At 42.6% G+C, this 17,532-nt stretch overlaps 2 protein-coding genes across 2 annotated transcripts; both read right to left on the reverse strand.

Annotated features, from left to right (window-relative positions):
• Positions 1-233: 233 nt before the first annotated feature.
• On the reverse strand, positions 234-896 carry LOC128052262 (interferon omega-1-like). The gene has a single exon (XM_052644768.1). The coding sequence runs from the start codon at positions 894-896 to the stop codon at positions 234-236; it is 663 nt and encodes a 220-aa protein (XP_052500728.1).
• A 13,701-nt stretch (positions 897-14,597) lies between these two features.
• Positions 14,598-15,167, reverse strand: LOC128052430 (interferon alpha-H-like). Its single transcript, XM_052644990.1, has one exon. It carries the CDS (start codon positions 15,165-15,167, stop codon positions 14,598-14,600), a length of 570 nt encoding a protein of 189 aa, XP_052500950.1.
• Positions 15,168-17,532: the final 2,365 nt, after the last annotated feature.

Here is a 17,532-nt window from a genome sequence, read left to right on the forward strand (position 1 = left end):
ATGAAAATGTAAATATGACAAGAACAAGTATAAATAATAAATAACTCGGGGAAATAATCGCTTAAGGACTAATGACCCTAGAGCTAAGTTTTTAACATCCTTGCTTAATACTACAAAATATATGCTTAAGTAATTCAGTGAATTTTGTGGCTAAAGCAGAAATCAGAAACTTCTGAAATGACCACAGGTGAGTGTGCAAGGCTGATGTGACATCTTAGTGAGTGAGAGTCCTTTCAAGGTGAGTTCAGATCTCCACCCATCTCTCTTAACCTTTCTTGCAAGCTGGTTGATGACGAGAGGGCTTTCATCATCTCCACTCTGAGGATTTCCCAGGCGCAGTCACTGTATTCCTTCTCTTGCAGGTAGACATGGATGCCCTGGAAGTACCTCTTCACAGCCAGGGTAGGGCCCGTCCTTCCCAGAGCAGAGTCTTCCTCTCCCATCACCTGCCCCAGGCAGGCGTCCAGGTCGTCCAGCTGTTGATGGAGTCCAGTGCGGAGCTGCTCCAGGAGGGTGGTGTCCCAGGCAGCAGAGGAGCTCTCTGTGTGGAAGAGGTTGAAGCTCTGCTGAAGAATCTCGTGGAGCACAGAGATGGCCTGGGCCTCCTGGAGCTGGCCGCCCTCCACCATCTCCTGGGGGAAAGCGAAGTCTTTTCTGTCCTGCAGACAGAAGCGAGGGGAGAGTCTCCTCATTTGGCCCAGGAGCCTGAGGTTCTTCCTGCCAATCAGCATGTGGTTCTGAGACAGGTCACAGCCCAGGGATCCTCCCAGGCTGTAGCTGACCAGCGCCAGGGCCATGAGTAGAGAGAGCACGAAGGCCATGGGGAAGATGCGGCTGCTGCTGGGCTGGCTGAGACGGCGTCTGGGGGAACCTTGAGGTAGGTTCTCTGATGCCATGCTTTCTAAGTGAGGCCATTAAATAGGGAACATGGTAGTTTTCATTTTCTAGTCATTTCTCTACACTTTTAGTTCCTTTTTTGATTTTCATTTATGTATTCACAATATGATCAAGTAAAATGTCATCAATCTAAACTATTAATTTTGTGTATTTCCCAATAACTTCCTATGTGCCCATCCAAATGGATATTTATCAATCATATGAGAAAGGTCTTTTTCTTAACTCAGGAGTGATGTATATGTGTAATTACACACATTATTGCTTTTTGTCTCTCATGCTGTTCTCCTCTTGTCCATAAACACATCTGCAGCCCTGATCTTAGGCTCCACGTTTCCCTCTTACTTTACATAGGAAACCAGTCTCCCTCAGCTCTATATTTCTGTATTTATAAAGTATTTACCAGTTCCCTCTGGTAATTAAGCTCTTTGAAATAAATGATGTTTGTCTTTAGTGTTTGATTTAGAGAAGATTCTGAATATTATGAGTCCATGAGCTTCTCCTATGTTTCTCTTCCTTCTAGTACACGTTCCTGCAGGTCCATGTGGTTGTGCTTCAGGGAACCACAGAGTCAGGACTATTGCAGACATGACGCTTTCTTTCCACCATTTTCATACTGGAGACCTATTGTCCTTCACTGGCTGGGCCAATACCCGCAGAAGAATCCTGGTTCTTGTCAGGGAACATGGGTGAGGAGACTAATTCCAGGATGATTGTGTTTCCCCAGCAGCACCTCACTCACAGGGATATCACATGGTGCCACCCCCTGTCCTCTGGGTGACAGAGTCCCCTTGCTCACCTGCTGGACTCCCTTCCTGCAGACAGGCTCACCACAGCCTGAGGATGCGAAAAATCTCCTTTCTGTGGAGGGCTTGTTTACTTGTTGGGAAAATAGATGGTCTTCCTAAACCCCCACCTTCTCCTCTGGAATGTTTGTGTGAAGGACCCGAGTTCCCAGTGGTGACCCCTCTTCTCCTGGCCCATATCCCCAAGTGTCCTAAGTGTCAGTATTGCCCACATGCTGAGAGTAGGGTGCATTTGTGCAAGTAGACAGAGGAATTATCCAACTGCCATTATTTTACCTTTAGTAGAGAGAGAATTTTTATTTTACCAAGGATAGATTTTATCATTCTACTTTCTTAATTTTTTGAACACGTGTGATGTTCAGAGTTTCTGAGTTGGAGGAATGAGATTCAGTGGTGTTGCTGTCTCTCATCAGAAGTTTATGTCACAGAACCCAGTGAGCTTCAGTTGCTCCTTCAGTCAGTTGATTCCACTGGGCTCCTTTGTTCCTGTGTCTCTGTCTTCCTCTGAGAATGCAGGGCAGTGAGACTCACGCTACTCAGTCAGGGGAAATAGCCTTCTTTCTTTGCTTGTGGGTGATTCTTCAGTTGAAGTTGTTTTACTTTATATTGACATACTGGACAAGATGAGTCTCACTGCTCCTGCTCTAGTCCTAATTCATGATGAGGTGAGAACAATGAAAGGAAGTAAAGAAAGCCAGAGGGGCTGTACTCTATCATTTTCAAGACTTTAGATTTTTTTGTTTTTCTGTGCACCTTTCCTAGAAAGTAAAATTCGAGATGAGAAAACCAATGGAGACCAAAAGAAAACCAATGTCAATCTGAATGTCATGAATATGAAAAAAGGGAAGTGGCTTTCCCCTGACACAATGACGTATTCTGAGTTAGCAAACTTCAGTGCAGCACAGCTGGGGACATGCTGAGGCAGAGGGGAAGGATGAGGCCAGTATGAACAACAGAAAGACTGGGACAGAGCTGGGTCTGCCAGAAACTCAATGAAGGAAAAGTTCTGGGTTGGTTGACTGCCCTTTGCTTTGCAAGATCAGTGGCCTCATTTTTCTTTCATTTAATCCATGTAAGATCAGTTTCAGGAGAGAAGGAAGAAGTCACATCCATCAGCTCACAAGGAACGCCAGTCCCTAGAAAACTAACTCTCTCTGGCAGGATTTTGGAGACCAACCTTGCTGAGCATCTGTCTAGGTGACAAATCTGCTCAACAATGAGATGATGCTTTGTGAAAACTAAAATTAAATAAAAGGGGATCAGATAATTCCAAAGATCATTATATTAATCTGGGTAATCATAATCATAGTATTAAAAAAATAACAATTTTGTTTGCTACTAGTGGACTTGCCATTTTAAGCTCTTTAAAATATTAACTCAAGGTCTCATTAACCCTATATGGATCACACCATTTATACAACTGGAGAGAAATATCAATCTGGAGCATTGAACTATTCCCAATGTACCAAATACAAAGGAGCTTTAAAATGATTTGTCTGAACAAGCCCATTAAAAAGAGTGAAGGGTTCAAATGAACATGATACTGGGAAACCAACAAAATGAGTTGAAGGAGGAGAATGAGATGACAAAAAGCCCTTAAATCCCCTGCAAATGCTAAAGGGTCACTGTTAATGGCTTTGTAGGGCAATAAAGGAGGTGGTCTTAAGTCTAGAGAAATCTCTTTAAGGTCTAATCAAAATAGACAAAATTGCTATTAAGTAGTTAGAGGGGAAAAGATTTTTCTGCTATTTGAAAAAAATAAAATGAAAATGAACGGGACTTTCCTACTGGTCAGGACCTGGCCCTTTCTGACTTGGATTTAGTCCCTGGTATGAAAAATGAGATCCCACAAGCCACGAGGTGGTAGGTGTAAGATTTTATGAGTGATTTCTTCAGTGAAATATGGGCTTCCCTGGTGGTTCCTATTGTAAAAAATCCTCCTGCAATGCAGGAGATCTGGGTTCGATCCCAAGGTAGGGAGGATCCACTGGTGAAGGGAATGGCAATCGACTCCAATATTCTTCCCTGGAAAATTCCATGGACAGAGAAGATTGGAGAGCTATAGTCCATGGAGTTGCGAAGAGTCGGACATGACTAGTGACTAACACTTTCACACTTTCTTCAGTGAAATATAGTACCCCTGGTATCTTTGCATTTTAAACTCCTGACTTTTCTTGTGAGTTTAAGAACAAAAGAGAAATATCTAACAATTTCCAGTCATTTTAGCTCTGACATTTCTCCTATAAGATGACAACAAAAATGACACTCCACATCTGGTTCTACCTGAGTGAAGTCACTGCCCACTGCAGTCCCTGACCTCCAACACACGCTTGATAGGAGTTCAGGGTGGAGATCAGGAAAGAGGCCCTCTGTGCTGCAGGAAAACTGACACTGCGGGCCAGCAGTTCGGGTCCCTCGATCGTGTCCAGCTCTTTGCAACCCCACTGATAGCTGCACGCCAGGCTTCCCTGTCTATTCCTGTCCAACAGGCCAGCAGAGAGTTAGATAATTTTCTGAGAAAAATTTATGAACTCAATTTTTGCAACTTCTCATACTTAGAAAAGCTCTAAGATCTTTCAGAGAAACATCTGTACCTCCTGACTCTCAGCCACCTTCTACCAAGTGATGGCACGTAACCCCTTCACCACAATCGTGTATGTACAGACACCCTCTAAGTCCTTGGAGCAGTTCCTCAGAGTTGAGGAGAGCTTGTCCTCCAGTTATAGTCCTCAGTAAGTCCTCCCAAAAAACTGAACTCTGGCAGTCATGTTGTCAGTATATTTCAGTTGACAAGGTCCCTTTGCAGGAGGCCTCCTCAGGTCAACTTGCTGTTCTCATTCACAGTGAAGACACCTGCATTTCTCACCTCCAGTCCAGATGGCTCATCCTGTTGTTTACTGATAGAGGCCAGTGAACAACCTCTTTTCTTTAGTTTTCCAACTGCTAATTCAGATGTGGGTACTGAGAAAGCCTCATGTCTTAGCAAGATGGAAGAGTATACACACTTCCTGGACAGAATTAGGGAAGGTTTTGAAAGGACTCCTTAGCGTGGAGAGAATGCCTTCGACTCCAGGGTCAGCCTCATGGCTTTGTATAGTTGAGTTTATTTAAATTTCTAGCCTCAATGTATTAAACATTATAAAATAATGCTGTAGGATTTTAATAAAAATATTATTTAAGGAATCATTTGTTAATAAAATGCTATTTTAACAGTAATATAGGAATGGTGTTTGCTTCTTTTAGGACCCTATTCCTCAGACAGGTTTCCAAACCTCTAAATGTACTTTAAATGTCTCTCTGACTTTAAATGTTCCTACTCAGTGCTGTTTGTACCAACTGGAAACAAGAGAAAGATGACTGATTCATCAATGTCCTCTTTCCAAATTGCCTACATTAAATACATGAATTTCCACAAAGATCTTTGCTACTTTTAGGAATTGTGATCTTCCAGAGTGTACATTACTGATATGTGTCCTTTCAGGAAGGCTCTGTCACACTAGTTGCAAAGGGTATTAAAATCGCTGCCTGTGTCCCTTCTATTTAAGATTGTTTAATTTTGCTTGTCTCTGAAAGAGGCAAAGATATCATGATGGAGTTAAAGAACTTTCTTGCATTGCATTGTCCCCAGGCACATCTTGCCCTGCTCTGTGATAACTTGCTGGATCCTGCTGCTGCTGCTGCTAAGTTGCTTCAGTCGTGTCCGACTCTGTGTGACCCCATAGACGGCAGCCCATGAGGCTCCCCTGTCCCTGGGATTCTCCAGGCAAGAACACTGGAGTGGGTTTCCATTTCCTTCTCCAATGCATGGAAGTGAAAAGTGAAAGTGGAGTCACTCAGTCGTGTCCGACTCTTAGCAACCCCATGGACTGCAGCCCACCAGGCTCCTCCGTTCATGGGATTTTCCAGGCAAGAGTGCTGGAGTGGGCTGCCATTGCCTAAGGAGGCAGTAAGTCTGCAGCTGTGATGGGCGTGACCCTCCTCCCTTCCAAGACTCTGCAGGCTGCTGTGGTGTGAATGTCACCTGTGTCAGAGGCACTGCTAGTAGGCAGGCTTTCATGCTGTCTCTGTGCTCTCAGCATCCACTTCAATCTTCTCATTCTCTGAAAAGGAATGTTGTAGTGAAATGCTTGCGTCAGTTCTTCTCATCTGTGTTGTTCCATGTCCTGAGGGCTTCCTGCTATTGTCTTGCTACTTCTGAATTACTCTGTGTATCATCTTGAGATTCCTAGCTTAATAGGAAAGTAAAAATGTAAACTTAAAGGGCCGGTGCTGTGATTTTCCATAATGTTCAACACATCATCGATTCCTTCTTCATTCACAAACCTGCTGGTTTCTGTTGATTAATTCTACCAAGCAAGCTCTCACTAAGGTGGTCAGTGTCATCTCTTTTCCCACGTAGGAAGAACTTTCCATCTACATATCCATGAACGCACTGGGTCTTAAGGGGTTGCAACCCTTCCATCTCTGTCTTCTCACCGCTCTCTCTTGTGTTGTTAACACATGGCCATTCCATCTCTGCTTCCTTTGTGGCATTCCCTCCCTTTGAAGGTTGAGGTCATAGGACTCAATTTTAAGCCTTCTTCTCATTTGATACTCATTTCCCATTTGATCAGTTTTTCTGTTCCATGCTTTACATTTCATGAAATTGCTTGTAAATTGCCATCTCCAATGTCCAGCGGGCATTTGCACTGAAATGTTTACTAATTAATTGTAGTAGTTAACTTTTTATACCCTGTCACGTCTTGGTCCACATTCTACTGGTGGAATTCCAGTTTTCTCCCTTTCGTGTAGCATTCAACCTGATATTCATTCCTGCTACTCATTCAGTTCAGTTCAGTTCAGTCTCTCAGCCATGTCTGACTCTTTGCAACCCCATGGACTGCAGCACACCAGGCCTCCCTGTCCATCACCAACTCCCGGAGTCCACCCAAACCCATGTCCATTGAGATGGTGATGCCATCCAACCATCTCATCCTCTGTTGTCCCCTTCTCCTGCCCTCAATATTTCCCAGCATCAGGGTCTTTTCCAGTGAGTCAGGTTTTGCATCAGGTGGCCAAAATATTGGAGTTTCAGCTTCAACATCAGTCCTTCTAATGAACACCTAGGTCTGATCTCCTTTAGGATGGACTGGTTGGATCTCCTTGCAGTTCAAGGGACCCTCAAGAGTCTTCTCTAACACCACAGTTCAAAAGCAACAATTCTTCTGTGCTCAGCTTTCTTTATAGTCCAACTCTCACATCCATACATGACCACTGGAAAAACCATAGCCTAGACTAGATGGACCTTTGTTGGCAAAGTAATGTCTCTGCTTTTGAATATGCTATCTAGGTTGGTCACAACTTTTCTTCCAAGGAGTAAGTGTCTTTTAACTTCATGGCTGCAATCACCATCTGCAGTGATTTTGGAGCCCAGAAAAATAAAGTCACCCACTGTTTCCACTGTTTGCCCATTTATTTGCCATGAAGTGATGGGACTCTATACCATGGTCTTAGTTTTCTGAATATTAAATTTTAAGCCAACTTTTTCACTCTCCTCTTTCACTTTCATCAAGAGGCTCTTTAGTTCTTCATTTTCTGCCATAAGGGTGGTGTCATCTGCATATCTGAGGTTATTGATATTTCTCCCGGCGATCTTGATTCCAGCTTGTGCTTCTTCCAGCCCAGCATTTCTCATGATGTACTCTGCATAGAAGTTAAATAAGCAGGGTGACAATATACAGCCTTGATGTACTCCTTTTCCTATTTGCAACCAGTCTGTTGTTCCATGTCCAGTTCTAACTGTTGCTTCTTCACTTGCATACAGATTTCTCAGGAGGCAGATCAGATGGTCTGGTATTACCCTCTCTTTCAGATTTTCTGCAGTTTATTGTGATCCACACAGTCAAAGGCTTTGGTATAGTCAATAAAGCAGAAATAGATGTTTTTCTGGAATTCTCTTGCTTTATCCGTGATCCAGCGGATGTTGGCAATTTGATCTCTGGTTCCTCTGCCTTTTCTAAAACCAGCTTGAACATCTGAAAGTTCACAGTTCACCTATTGCTGAAGCCTGGCTTGGAGAATTTTAAGCAGTACTTTACTAGCCTGTGAGATGAACACAATTGTGCAGTAGTTTGAGCATTCTTTGGCATTGCCTTTCTTTGGGATTGGAATGAAAACTGACCTTTTCCAGTCCTATGGCCACTGCTGAGTTTTCCCAATTTGCTGGCATATTGAGTGCAGCACTTTCACAGCATCATCTTTTAGGATTTGAAATAGCTCAACTGGAATTCCGTCACCTCCACTAGCTTTGTTCGTAGTGATGCTTCCTAAGGCCCACTTGACTTCAGATTCTAGGATGTCTGGCTCTAGGTGAGTGATCACACCATTGTGATTATCTTGATCGTGAAGATCTTTTTTGTAGAGCTCTTCTGTGTATTCTTGCCACCTCTTCTTAATATCTTCTGCTTCTGTTAGGTCCCTACCATTTCTGTCCTTTATGGAGCCCACCTTTGCATAAAATGTTCTCTTGGTATCTCCGGTTTTCTTGAAGAGATCTCTAGTCTTTCCCATTCTATTGTTTTCCTCTATTTCTTTGCATTGATCACTGAGGATTGGTACTCTTTAATATAGTGAACATTTTATTATGAATTAACTGATTATTGATTTGGGGTTAATTTCTTTTTAAAAAATCAAAATGAATGAGTTAGTTACATTTACATCTAGGTCTTGAGAGCAACACACAGCCTGGCCTAAGGAAGTGTATTTTTGATTCAAATCTTCAAATCAGAAAAGGGGTCTGCAGCTGCTGCTGCTAAGTTGCCTCAGTAGTGTCTGACTCTGTGCGACCCCATAGACAGCATCCCACCAGGCTCCCCCATCCCTGGGATTCTCCAGGCAAGAATACTGGAGTGGGTTGCCATTTCCTTCTCCAAAGCATGAAAGTGAAAAGTGAAAGGGAAGTCTCTCAGTCATCCTATCACTTCATGGCAAATAGGGAAACAATGGAAAGAGTGAGAGGCTTTATTTTTCTGGGCCCCAAAATCACTGCAGATGGTGACTGCAGCCATGAAATTAAAAGACGCTTGCTCCTTGGAAGAAAAGCTATGACCAACCTAGACAGCATATTAAAAAGCAGAGACATTACTTTGCAAACAAAGGTCCATCTAGTCAAGGCTATGGTTTTTCCAGTGGTCATGTATGGATGTGAGAGTTGGACTATAAAGAAAATTGAACACGGAAGAACTGGTGCTTTTGAACTGTGGTGTTGGAGAAGATTCTTGAGAGTCCTAGGACAGCAAGGAGATCCAACCAGTCCATCCTAAAGGAAATCAATCCTGAATTGTAATTGCAAGGACTGATGTTGAAGCTGAAACTCCAATACTTTGGCCACTTGATGTGAAGAACTGACTCCTTGGAAAAGATCCTGATGCTGGGAAAGATTGAAGTTACGGGTAGAAGGGGACGACAGAGGATGAGTTGTTTGGATGGCACACCAACTCAATGCCCATGAATTTGAGTGAACTCCAGGAGTTGGTGATGGACAGGGAGGCCTGGCGTGCTGTACTCCATGGGACTGCAAAGAGTTGCATACAACTGAGTGACTGAACTGAATTGAACTGAGTAATATGCCACTGTTACCTGTAGACCATCAGAAAACGGGAACTATGGTCCTGTAAATCATTGTTGAAGAATCGAAACCTTATGTATTAGACCTTAAAAAGGAAATGCAGAGAGTTGTGACAGGATTCATCTTGGTGCAATTTAAACTATCAGAATAGACTATGGAGTCACACCTCTGAGTTCTCTTTTAGACTAAAGAAGAATGTTAGATTGAGCTTTGGGTTTTTATTTCAAGCTGAGTTGACTCATGTAAATGAATATCTCCTTTTTGACTGAGACTTTTCCATGAGTATATTTCATTTCCAGTGTAATAACACAAAAGAAGCATTGAAGCTGTGACATTCTCTGATGCCCAGAATAGAAGGGAAAAGCTTTTCAGTGGAAACAAAAGAGAAAAGTGTAGAAAATGACAGTTCTGGCCTATTAAAGATCTCATTTGCAGGAAGGTGCTGGGCACAGCTGCATAGAGGCTGGCACAGCCTGACATCTGCAGCATCGCCAAGCTCACCAGGTGCCAACCCCATCCCTGATGACATGGAGGGTGGTGTTCTCCAGCCCTGGAGAATGGTGATCATCACCATTGCCACCCTCTGGGAGACCAGGAACCCCCCAAACTCAGCATTTCTGTGAAACTGAGGGCTACAGCTCAACCTTCCCTGCACCCCAGCGACCGGGAGGGCACCACAGAACTCCCTGCAACAGACCAACTGGCCTTGCTCGCCCAGCACACCTGTCTCCAGGTCCAGCGCCAATTCCACGTGGAGAACCGGGGAGTCCCTGTAGGCAGGAGCCTCCAGCTGAGCTAGGTGCTGCTGGGGCCCAGGGAGTGCACGGGGCCCCAGGAGCAGTGACTAACCTTCCTTTTTGGGCCAGACTGCCCAGGGGAGCCTTTCAGTGGCTTTGCTCAGAGCCTTTGATTTCTGCACCCGCCCCTGCATACATCCTCACCTTCCTGGGTGGAGATTTTAGCCAGAGCGGTTTACACTGGTGCCTGTTTATGCTGTAATTAATGGCTGGAAATCTGAGCATGTTGTGGTACATTTTCAGATTCCGGGTTGTTTTGGGGGGAAAAGACTAATTTGGAGAAAGGGGAAAGGCATCTACATTCTGGACAGTAATCTAGATATTGGGACCACGCGTTGGAAAGACTTGAGGACAAGCCAGTCTTACAGGAGCCCCTGGGGAAAGGGGAAATGATTTTATTTAATATAAATGGCAATTTCTCCTGCAACGTTCAAGTAGTTGAAAAATATTTTTAAATGTATAGATAAATCTTAAACTCACACCAAGTTTAAATATTTTCCTTATGCTAAAACAAGACTTTAAGTTCCTGGCTTCAGTGGAAGCAAAATGATCTGTAATGTTTTCAGAATTACTTCTTTGTTCATCTCAGTTCAATTGAGCGAAAGCCATATTTGACCACGTATGACCCAGTAACTACCTAAAGTAATTAATTTCAGTTTTCAAAATCTTCTTTTCTTCTCATTTCTTTTAACTAAGGAACTCATGTTAAGCTTTCAAATTTGTACATAATTTTTCATTGGAGAGTTTTATTAACTTTTTAAAATGTCATTTCATATAGATAAGTTGCTTTAAAATTCATAATCAGGATGTTTTTTATTTCAGCATAATGTAGGTTTACATTTAATATACCATTTGCTACTTAATAAGCATCTTATATGCCAAAGGAACTGGTTGCATGTTGATCTGATGCCTACTAAATATCTCGGTGTGCTTGGTACAGTCATGAGATTATTTTATTTGTTAGTAAAATTTCAAGAAGTGTAGATATGCTTTATACAATACTAGAAAAGATTAACCTATTCTAATTTGCAGAGGCTGAATTTTTGCATTAAAAATTAGAGTTGAGCAAGTCACAGATATGGCATAATCATCTCTAGGGTAGACATGAAATAATGGCGAAAGCTTTGTATACACCTGTCACACTAACAACTCTCACAGCTGTTTAATGTGTCCCTGATGCTTTATATCATCTACTCATTTAAGATAATTGTGTAAGTTGTTATATTAACATCATATAGAGTACAGAACATGAGATGATATATTAATGGACTACAGTATTCCTGTTATCCCTATTTTGTTCTTAATTGGAGAAAAATTGCTTTACAATGTTGTGCTGGTTTCTGCTGTACAACAATGTAAATCAACTATAAATACACGTATATCCACTCTCATATCCCTTTTTTAAAGCTGAGAAAACTGTAGCAAAGACAGGAGAATCGACTGGACTAAATGATGCAGGAAATTGAGGGAGAACTAAAGAGATGCCCAGGTAACAAATATACTGGTCACCTGGGAAGACAAAAGTAACCCGCAAAGAATGTAGGAAGATTGTCGTATTTGAACAGTTTAACTGGTAAAACTCTTTTAAGCTTATCATTCTTATTATTATCATTGTTACACTTAAACTTTTATTGACAACCCTGAGGACCAGTAGTATCCTACCATTGTGCAGGATACTGGGTGGGAATAAGAAATGGAGACATGCTCCTGCTCTGGGGAGTCAATTCCTCCCCATTTAAGGGACTCTCTGAAGGTCTGGATGGAGGATGTGTGTGGGGGAGGGGAGTTTAAAATGAAAAGAAAGACTTTGATCTTGTAACCTACAGACTATAAGAAATTCTTAAAATAATAAAAGTTGAAATATGGGAAATGTATAAATTGGTGGGATCTTTGCTGATCAGTTTTTATAAATGAACCCTGACTTGTTACTGCAGGAACTTGGATATGCCTCAATAACATTATTATCTGTACAGCACATTGACATTTGATTTTGAAGATCTTTCTTAAAAAATCATACTATTTGATGACAGGCAACATACCTATTTCCAGTAATTAACCCTCTGTTCAAATCTCAGCCAAAGTACGTCCATGGCTGTGAATAAAAGATATGGTCGTGTGCATGAGATAGTTCAGCCTATTTCAGATGGTGAAATATCAAAGTTTTGTCTTAGCTTCTGGTTCAAAATGGCAGAATAGAAGGACAAGCACTCATCTCCTCCTGTGAGAGCACTGAAATCGCAGCTAGCTGTTGAAAACCATCCACGGGAGGACTCTGGAGCCCACCCATAAAAGATTCCCCACGTCCAAAGACAAAGAAGAAACTGTAACGAGACGAAGGAGGCGCTCAATCACAATAAAAATAAGTCCCATACCTGCCAGATGGGAAACTGACAAACGGGAAAACAATAATACCAAAACAGTCCTCCCACTGTTGTGAATGCTCTGAGCCTTATGCCATGCTTCCAAGCCTGCAGATCTGGCAAAGGGACTGGGTATACCCAAGGAATTTGACTCTGAAGGCCAGTGGGATTTAATTACAGGACTGTTGGAAAAAGACTCCACTCTCAAAGGGGACAAACAGAATCTTGAGTGCACCATGACCCAGTGGAAAGGAGCAGGGACCCCACAGGACACCAAACCAGACCTACATGCTAAAGGAGGAGTCTCCTGTGGAGGTGGGTCAGCAGGGGCTTCCTGTGGGGACAAGGGCACTAGCAGCAGCAATCCTGGAAGGCGCCCCTCGGCGTGAGTCCCCTTGGAGGCTGCAGAAAACCAAACACTTCATTCATTAATAAAGTTTCTTACTTTTATAGTACAAGAAGGACAAAAATTGGCTTCTGAACTCTTTGGGTTTTGGTCTTTCAGTAGCAATGCAGAGGCTCCAGGAGGTGACATGACCAGCAAGTATGGACAAGGGACTTTGTGGAAAAGAGAACTAGGATCCAACCCGGGACAGCCCAGGACTGGAGAGCAAAACCATACACTTCACAGCCCCTGCTCTTTGCTTCCTGCCTCTTCGTGTATTTGATTATCTGCATTGATATGAGATTTCTATTCTTTCCCTATTATTCATGTTTGTCTTAGATCAAAGCATTTTCTACTAATCTTACTTTCTCAAAGACTTTCTTGCAAACTCATAGAAATGCTTTTAGAAGTATGAAACCCAGAAATTGGAATTCTCTTCAGCATACAGCAAAGAAAAGTCCTCACACTGAAAGCACTCTGAAACTAGCACCCAAGATGAAAAGAAAATACCTTTGTCAGCACCTTTCCATGCTGCCCTCCAGGCGCTGTCTCAGGGTGGCTGTCCTGTCTCCTCCCTGAGGGCAGCCACTCCGTGATTCTCATGGGCCTGATGATTTCTGCCAGGAGCGCGTGATGCCTCTTGTGTGATATGGACTCACTGAATCCAAACAGTAATTGTATGAAAATGACACTCATGTCCCCATATTAAAGATGAAGAAGCTGACCTGCAGAGCTGATCTCCTGGGTTCCCTTATCCCACTGCCCTCTTGTGCTGTTAACACATGGCCGTTCCATCATGCTTCCTTTGGGGCATTCCCTCCCTTTTAAGACTGAGGTCATAGGGCTCCATTTTAAGTCCTTTTCTCATCTGTACTCTTGTCCTATTTGTCCTGTTATGCCTTACACTTTATGAAATTGCTTGTAAATTGCCATCTCCAATATCCATTGAACATTTGCACTGAAATGTCTACTATAAGTAGTTACCTTTTGTTTTTACATCCTCTCACAGCTTGATCCACCTTCTACCTGAGGAATTCCATTTTCCTCCCTTTCATTGTAGCATTCAAGCTAACTGATAGTCATTTCTACTACTAATTATACTATTTTAAAAATAGTTAACATTTTATTTTAAATTAACTCATTATTGTTTTTTAGGTTACTTTCCATTAAAAAAAATCAAAGTTACAAAAATGATTGGATTAATTATGTTCATGTCTACATCATGAGAGCAACACACAACCTGGCTAGAGATAGTATATATTTACTTGTAATGTGCAAATCACAAAGATGGGTGAAGGAATTGTAAAGTGCAATCTTTAATAAAGTTGCACATTCAGTCTTGATGTTTCTTTTTTAAAGAAAAACACAGGAAGTTTTTTATAGTAAGATTTAATAAATAAATATATTAAAAATATATATAAATATATACAAAATATATTTTTCCCTTAAGTATACATACATAATTTTATGAACAAAATAATTTAATTCTTTCTATATAGATAAATATTAAATTAGATAAATAAATGTCCAAGTAGATAAATAAGTAGATGGATCATCTTGAGTATCTGCGACAGGGTAGTGCCTGTAGAGTATATCATGATGTCGCTTAATATTCCTGAAATCATTTGACAAATTGATTCAATTCAATGCATGATGACAGCAGAAATGAGAGTCTTCCACATGGCAGCGCAGGAGGAAGTGTGGTCTGTTGGTCCATGAGAATCATTTCCGTGTTGAACCAGGTGTGTGTCAGTCCTTGCTCCTGAATCTCTCCTGCAAGTTTCTTGAGGAAGAGAAGGCTCTCATGACTTCTGCTCTGACAACCTCCCAGGCACAAGGGCTGTGTCCCTTCTCTTGCAGATAGAGAGTGACTCTGTGGAAGTATTTCCTCACAGCCAGGCTGGAGTCCTCCTTGAGCAGGGGAGCCCCTCGCAGCCCCTCCTCCTGCCTGAGACAGGCTTGCAGGTCAATGAGCTGCTGATCCAGAGCAATGCGGAGCTTGTCCAGGAGGCTCTGGTCCCACGCGGCGGCCGAGCCCTCTGTGCTGAAGAGCTGGAAGGTGTGCTGGGTCACCTCGTGGAGCACAGAGATGGCTTGAGCCTTCCGCAACTGGCTGCCACCCAGCGCCTCCTGGGGGAATGCGAAGTCTTTTCTGTCCTGCAGGCAGGAGGAAGGGGAGACCCTCCTCAGTTGTCGCAGGAGCATCAGGACCCTCCCGTTGGCCAGGCTGTGGGTGTGAGGCAGGTGGCAGCCCAGAGAGCAGATGGCGTTGCAGCTGAGCAGCAGCAGAGCCAGGAGTAAGGACCAGGCTGCGACCATCAGGGACCTTCCAGATGCTTCTGGCCTGGGGCGGTGGCTGACTCTGTGAACCTGCTCTCTAGGTTCTCTGAGGCCCTTCCTTCAAGCCTGTGTCTTAAATAGGAGCCCATGGTTTCCATTTCCTGAAAGTTCCCTCATACTTTCTACTTTTGTTTTTGCTTTTCAATTTGCACTCTCCAAATAGGTTAGGATAGTGTTTAGCAAACATTCTTTTCATTATTGCCTTCCCTTCCCCTATTGACAAAGTCTTCTGAGATTTTTGTCTTAATTACCCCCACCATGAAATTTTGACAACACAGTTATGCTGTGGATCCATCTTTGTACTCCATGCATATCTTTATACATAGGGAAAAAAATGCAAAACTCCTTCTTGTATTCACCTTAGGTTTAACAATTCCATAAAATGAAAGGTGTATATTAAATGTAAAAGCTGTTGAATTTTATTTAACTTTATGAATGAATTTGCAGAACTACTTGTAATGGAGAATATTTACTTATATAAATAGTAATATACCAAATTACATATTCATATGAAATTCATATAAAAATATATAATAATGCCACAATATGGATAGACTTAAAAATCTTTCAAAACTCAAAATCATTGAAAATCTTAGGTTATTTTTCTTCATATTTATTTTGAAGTACTTTAACTTTGTTTCCTTTTAGAAATCAATTTTTAATTCCCTGTCTGCTGAATATTCATCTCAGTTTTATAACATTGCTTTCTGTTTAGCTATTGACATGCTTATAGATGTTCTTAACAACCTTGATAGGAATAAATAATAAAATACCATGATACCAATCCAATGGTGGAGAGTGAAGAGGAACTAATGAGCCTCTTGATGAAGGTAAAAGAGGAGACTGAAAAAGCTGGCATAACACTCAACATCAAAACACCTAAGCTTCTGACATCTATGGCAAATAGATGGCGAAAGAGTGGAAACCATGACAAATTTTCTTTTCTTGGTCTCCAAAATCACTGTGGACATTGACTGCAGCTACAAAATTAAAAGACACTTGCTCCTTGGAAGAAAAGCTATGACAGAACTAGACAGCATGTGAAAAAGAGTAAACATCGCTTTGACAACAAACGTCTGTATAGTCAAAGCTATGGTATTTCCAATGGGCTTGTATGGATGTGAGAGGGGGAACATAAAGAAGGCTGAGTGCAGTAGAATCAATACTTTCAAATTATGGTGCTGGAGAAGACTCTTGAGAGTCCCTTGGATAGCAAGGAGATCAAACCAGTCAAGAAAACAACCCTGAAAATCATTGGAAGGATTGATAAGGAAGCTGAAGCTGCAATAAGTAAGTAAACGTTAGTTGCTTAGTCGTGTCTCATCTTTGTGACCCCATGGACTGTAGCCAGCCAGTTGCTCTTCTGTCCATGGAATTCTCTAGGCAAGAATACTGAAGTAGGTTGCCATTCCCTTTTCCGGCGATCTTCCTGACCCGGGGATCAAACCCGAGTCTCCCGCACTTGCAGGTACATTCTTTACCATCTGAGCTACCAGGGAAGCCCTGTACTTTGGCTATCTGATGTACAGAGCCAACACATTGGAAAAGACCCTGATGCTGGGGAAGACTGAGGGCAGGAGGAGAAGAGGGCGATAGAGGAGGAAATGGTTGGATGGCATTACCAACTCAGTGGTTATGAATATGAGCAAACTCCAGCAGATAGTGAAGGACAGGGAACCCTGGCGTGCTGCTGTCCATGGGGTTGCAAAGAGTCAGACAGGATTGAGCACAGGATTTAGCAACTCAAAAATAGCAATAAAATATCCTTCCCTTGAGCCCTGGACAGCGCACTTCTCCAGACAGCTGTAGGAGGGCCAAAGAGCTCTTTCTCTTGGGTTCCTTTGGGATGCCCACTTTGGAGAGTTTGCAGTTCTGGGCTCTGCAGACCATCAGGGCACAGCATCCTCAGCGAGTCTTTTGATCCTGATTTACTGTTGGGGGGAGAAACTCTTTGTTTTCACCGTGCTGAGGGCTGAAGAGGGAGCCTTGTAGCCCTGCCAGCGACAGTGTTCTCTGGTTGGAAGCTCAGAACCTTGCATTTTCCAAGCCTTCCCTAGAGCTTTGTGGTTTATTTTCCAGAAGGATTCCATTTACTGAAGGGCTTCAGGTGAGGAGTCAGCAAGTTGGGGTCGATTTTACCGATTCAGGTCCCTTCTGGCACCATCCAGCCACAGCTCAGAGACAGGGAACCTGGTGGTGGTGATGGGACCCCTGGAAGGTGTCCAGGATGTCCTGGGGGTGAGTCAGAGCACGGCCACCACCAGCGCCAAGGACCGGGGAGCTGTTACTTCCTGCCTTCAGAATATTTATCCCTGTACAGATTAAACTAAAAAAAAATATTTCC

The sequence above is a fragment of the Budorcas taxicolor genome, chromosome 8 (genome assembly GCF_023091745.1).
Source record: "Budorcas taxicolor isolate Tak-1 chromosome 8, Takin1.1, whole genome shotgun sequence".
Classification (NCBI taxonomy): Eukaryota; Metazoa; Chordata; class Mammalia; order Artiodactyla; family Bovidae; genus Budorcas; species Budorcas taxicolor.